Raw genomic sequence first — 4,763 nt, 5'->3', positions numbered from 1 at the left:
CTGTTGTTTCCGTGTACCCTCTGCATATAGTGATATTATTAATAATTACTAATAAAAATAATCGAACTACCCTTTAGCTTATTTATAATCATTGGTAAAATTCTTTATCAACATTTTTAATTCAATCATGATACACTTGTTATTAATATTTGAATTACTTTTCTATTTTTTTTTTGAAAGTTAAAACAATTAGGCACACATCTTATTTTCATCGAGTTCGAATTCCCGGGAATTCCGACCTCCTCTTTGAGGGAAGGGGGTGATACCACTGAACCAATTAGTCCTTTGATTACTTTTCTAATATTTCAGAAGATAATATTATGTCAACCGAAAAGCAATAAGATGAATTTAAATGCCAGTGGTTGATTATTTAAGAAGTTATGCTCTAATTTAAATTTGAGATGCGTAATTTTTTTGTGAGCTTGATTTTAAAGAATCACACTGACACTTTAACTCAATAACCAAGCCATAAAAATTGAGTTAAGAACAATTCAAAAAACATTCAAATATGAGAGATTTGTAATTTTTTTTTTATGAACTCGATTTTAAACAATCACAATGAGTTCAACTCTATTATTAAGCCTTAAAAATTTTGAGTTAAGAACCGCTCAAATTTAAGTCACTTAATAAAAAAATCAAATACAAATGTTTTTCAGATTCGTCTTAATTAAGAATTAAACAAATATGTGTTCAACCCAAGAAAAAAGAAATTTATATACTAATAATATTAATCTATTAGAGTAAATGAGAGAGAGACAAATACACTTATGTGGCTGCTTCAAGTGGACCTCTTGGCTAATTTTTTCATCCCAATTAACACATATTAACTACTTATCCAATTTTAAGATATAACCTACCAGCAAGACTTTTATTTCACAATTTAAAGGTGGGGAGTCTATATTCTTTAGGATCATCCTTAAAGAATTTTTTTAATAATTATCTACTGCATGTAGAACGGGAGACTGGGTGCTGAATTATGAAATGTTTTAAAAGACCGACATTATCATTGTCAACTAAAAAAACTAATTAGCAGATTCAACTTTACAAAAATTACAAGAAAAAACAACTTGCGTGCTTAATGACTAAAGGTATGGTAAAAAAGCACACATTCAACTCATATGTTCACACACTAAGCAATATGAAATTAAATCAATGTATACATTGAGCATCAACTGATCAAATGCAATATGAAATTAAATCAATAAGCCCAAAAAAGAAACAGCAATCACTAACAAGAAAAACATCCTAAAATAATCATCAAACATATAGTAGTCTCCCCAACAATGTTTACAAAATAATATTGAAGAAATTGAAACCACATAAGTCCATAATCTGACACAATGTTTAACCTACATAACTAAATGTCATATCATAAAAAATAAAAACACTATGGTGCACACCACACCAATGCCACAATATGGGCAACGAGAGCCAGCAAGACTGAAATGGGTGGCACTGAAACTGATACTCCTGCACTTGAAAGCGGAGACGGTGAAGGAGATGTTGCCGGAAAAGGTTGAGGAGGACTGGCAATGGATGGAGGAGTGTGTGAGATTGGGTGAAGGGTCATCACGTCGACGAGCAATCGCTGGCCATTCTTGCAGTGATCAGGATCCCCACTGATGAAATACATGGGTCCAGGATTGTGAAGATTGACAATGCTATTATTACCATCATTGAAGGCAGAGATGGGATTGCTCGTGTTGCAGTGATAGTAACCCCATTTGTCCACCACCAGGACTGAGTCGTTCTTGTACTCAAACCCTATTCAAACAAGTTGTGGAACAAACATAAATTTCAGTAATATATTATGTGTGTGTGTGTGTGTGTGTGTGTGTGTGTGTGTAAGAATACAAGTGTAACAGTTAAATTGCTAACTTTATTTCTATGAAAAATGCTAGACATTTATGACTATATTCCAATTGAGTTGGGCGCCACTAAAGTTGATGAACATGTGACTATTTTATTATTGCTAGCACAAATCTATTGCTAAATTACAACATTTTCCCAAATTCTTGTTTTCATTAGTTCCTTCTATTTGACACAATTTTGGACTAGAAAAAGTGTATTATCGCACCATTTTTTTTTCTCTAACAAGAGAGAACTGCAAGTTACTCGAAAAAAAAGAAAAAGAAAAAAAAGAAAAAGATAGATAGATAAACACTAATATATAATGTAAATTTCTCTTAAGTAATTTGTGTATCTCATATCTTAACAAGGCAACACATCATAAAAAATAAAAAATAAACATATACTTTTTTCAAATCATACACTTTTTTTTTCCCTAAAGATAAAAATCATATAAACTTATTTTCTCAAACTTCTAGAGTGACCAAATTAGACTACTTCCATGAATCAAGAATAGCATGATTAATCTTTTCAAAAATAAATATACCAACATACCATAAAATTTAAGAAAATTAATAAAAGAAAAAAAAAATTAGAAAATGAACTCACGAAGTGAATCTCCAACATGAAATCTGTTTTTGGCAGCCCACTGAGTATACATTGAAGATTCATTGGCGGCAGGCTGCCGCCAACCGTCAACATCGCCAACTTTGAATTCCTCGGAGGCTCCCACCGGAGCGTTCATGGAGGCCAAGATGATCATGAATAGGCAGAGGAGGCCTAAGAGAGAAACCATGTTTGTGTTCTTCATTTTTTTCTTATGAGGTTGAATCAATTAATTAAGATTGTGGAAGTTATGGTATTGCAATAGGTAGTTCAACAAATGGGGTGTATTGTATTTGTGTGTGCGTCTGTGTGCGTAAATATAGAGTGAGTGTGGAATTAAAAGAGAATTTGAGATTTTGGAGGGAAAATGGCTATAGACGTGGCGGTTATGGTCGTTATGGAACTATGATTGTGGATGGTCGTGAGGGGTTGAAGCCGTAACGGTTGGGATTCAAAAATTGGTGCTTTGTTTGGAGGACGAAAATCTCACTGACTTTTTTATTTTTTTTAAAAAAGGTAAATATTTACAAGTGGGCAATCAAAGCCGAAACAGAACAATAGATGTTTGAACGAAAACATACAAGTGAAAAATTAGATTCAGGGGGTTTTGTGTGGAAACCCAAAAATACTTCTGAGATTTGAAATTAGAATTGAAAAAGGAATTAATATAAAATTTTATTTTACCGTTTGGATTAAAATGGGATTTGTAAAAAGAAATTTGAAAAGAAATAAATTTTGGACTACTTAAATTTTATAGTTTGTAGGATGAGAGATCTAAAAATGGTTTGTAAAAGAGTTAAATGCCCTGACACCCAAGGCTTGCTTTTATTACTCACATATTAAACTAGTGAAAAAAAAAAAAAAAAAGCCGCCTAAACAACCCCTAAGATTTGGTTTACTTTGCCCTTACACCTCTTTCCTTAATGCACCATTAAAATGTCAAAAGTCAACTAATTAAAAAAATATAACGTCAATACTACCATTGACTAGTGAAGATGAGATATATGAGGCCATAAATGAGTTTGAGACCAACTAGACCATAGATAACGTCGACCTTTACTTTTTTAGTTTCATTTTCCATTGAGTTGAATGTTTAATTGAGGTATATAGTAAACATATATTAAACAAGGATAGAGCTCTTAGACCTGACGGATACAACTCCCATTTCTTCCAAGCATCTTGGTCTGTGATTGGTTATAATGTCACAAAGGCTATATCAAAGTTCTTCTCTAATGGGAAATTCCTAAAACAGATTAACAGCTAATACATATCTCTTGTACCTAAATGCCCTAACTCATCATCTCTCAATGACTATATGCCCATATCTGCTGCAATGTTATTTACAAGTGCATAACAAAGCTACTAGCAAACAAGCTAAAACCTATCCTACCTCACCTCACAAGCACCACTCAGACATCATTTGTTCAAGGCAGAAATATAGGTGATTCTATTTTATTAGCTCAAGAACTCATGAAAGGCTACCACTTATAATCAAATTCCCCAAGATGCACATTCAAGATCGACCTCAGAAAAGCCTTTGATCCTGTTGGATGAGAGTTATTACCTGATGCTTTATCTCTGTTTGGCTTCCTATCCCAATACGTAGCCCTTGTTGAGGCATGCATTACATCTTCATCCTTTACTATAGCACTTAATGGAGAATTTCAGGGTTACTTCAATGGGCTTAAGGGATTGAAACAAGGAGACCCCCTCTCACCATTTTTTTTTGTCATTGTTATGGAGGTCCTCACCCTAATCCTTAATCAGATGATCTCAGCTTCCTCTACCTTCAATTTCATTGGAGATGCAAGAATTTACAACTAAGTCACCTAACATTTGATGGTGACCTCCTACTTTCCTGTTATGGGAACCTCAACTCAGTCAAAGTTATTAAGCAAGCCCTTGATACATTCTCATCCCTTTCTAGCTTGATAGTGAATGCTTCAAAAAGTTCCATCTTTCTGTCAGGAATGGATCCTCTTACAGAGATGACAATTAAATTAGAATTGGGGTATGCCATGGGAACATTACCCATCAGATATTTGGGGGTTCTGTTGACATCTGCAAGGTTGAAAACCAATAATTGTAGGTCACTCACTGAGAGGACCACCAAATTAATTTCCCACTGGTCTAGTTGATAGTTATCTATTGCTTCAGCTTATACAATCCATCCTTGTCTCTTCCATCAATTATTGGGCCATCATGTTCATCTTACCCAAGAGCACTCTTGAAGACTTAAACAACATTATAAGGAATTTCTTATAGTCTGGGGTGGAACTCAAGAAGTCTAATGCTAAAGTGGCTTGGGC

At 33.8% G+C, this 4,763-nt stretch overlaps 1 protein-coding gene across 1 annotated transcript; it reads right to left on the bottom strand.

Moving 5' to 3' along the window:
• Nucleotides 1-1,282: 1,282 nt before the first annotated feature.
• On the bottom strand, nt 1,283-2,644 carry LOC132286280 (early nodulin-like protein 7). The gene is made up of 2 exons (XM_059788588.1): nt 2,458-2,644; nt 1,283-1,764 (listed from the first exon to the last, which is right to left on the bottom strand). The coding sequence occupies exons 1-2, from the start codon at nt 2,642-2,644 to the stop codon at nt 1,388-1,390; spliced, it is 564 nt and encodes a 187-aa protein (XP_059644571.1). The 3' UTR covers nt 1,283-1,387.
• Nucleotides 2,645-4,763: the final 2,119 nt, after the last annotated feature.

Source organism: Cornus florida, unplaced genomic scaffold (assembly GCF_030987335.1).
Source record: "Cornus florida cultivar Cherokee Brave unplaced genomic scaffold, ASM3098733v1 CherokeeBrave_3.0.0_Hap2_Chr11, whole genome shotgun sequence".
Taxonomy (NCBI): domain Eukaryota; kingdom Viridiplantae; phylum Streptophyta; class Magnoliopsida; order Cornales; family Cornaceae; genus Cornus; species Cornus florida.
Note: the sequence above shows the minus strand (reverse complement) of the source record. Positions and strands in the feature narration are given on the sequence as shown.

Coding starts and splice junctions, on each gene's coding strand:
- LOC132286280 (XM_059788588.1), bottom strand. CDS start 2,644: ATGGTTTCTCTCTTAGGCCTCCTCTGCCTATTCATGATCATCTTGGCC. Junction 1,765..2,457: donor TCATGTTGGAGATTCACTTC/GTGAGTTCATTT, acceptor TTGTTTGAATAG/GGTTTGAGTACAAGAACGAC.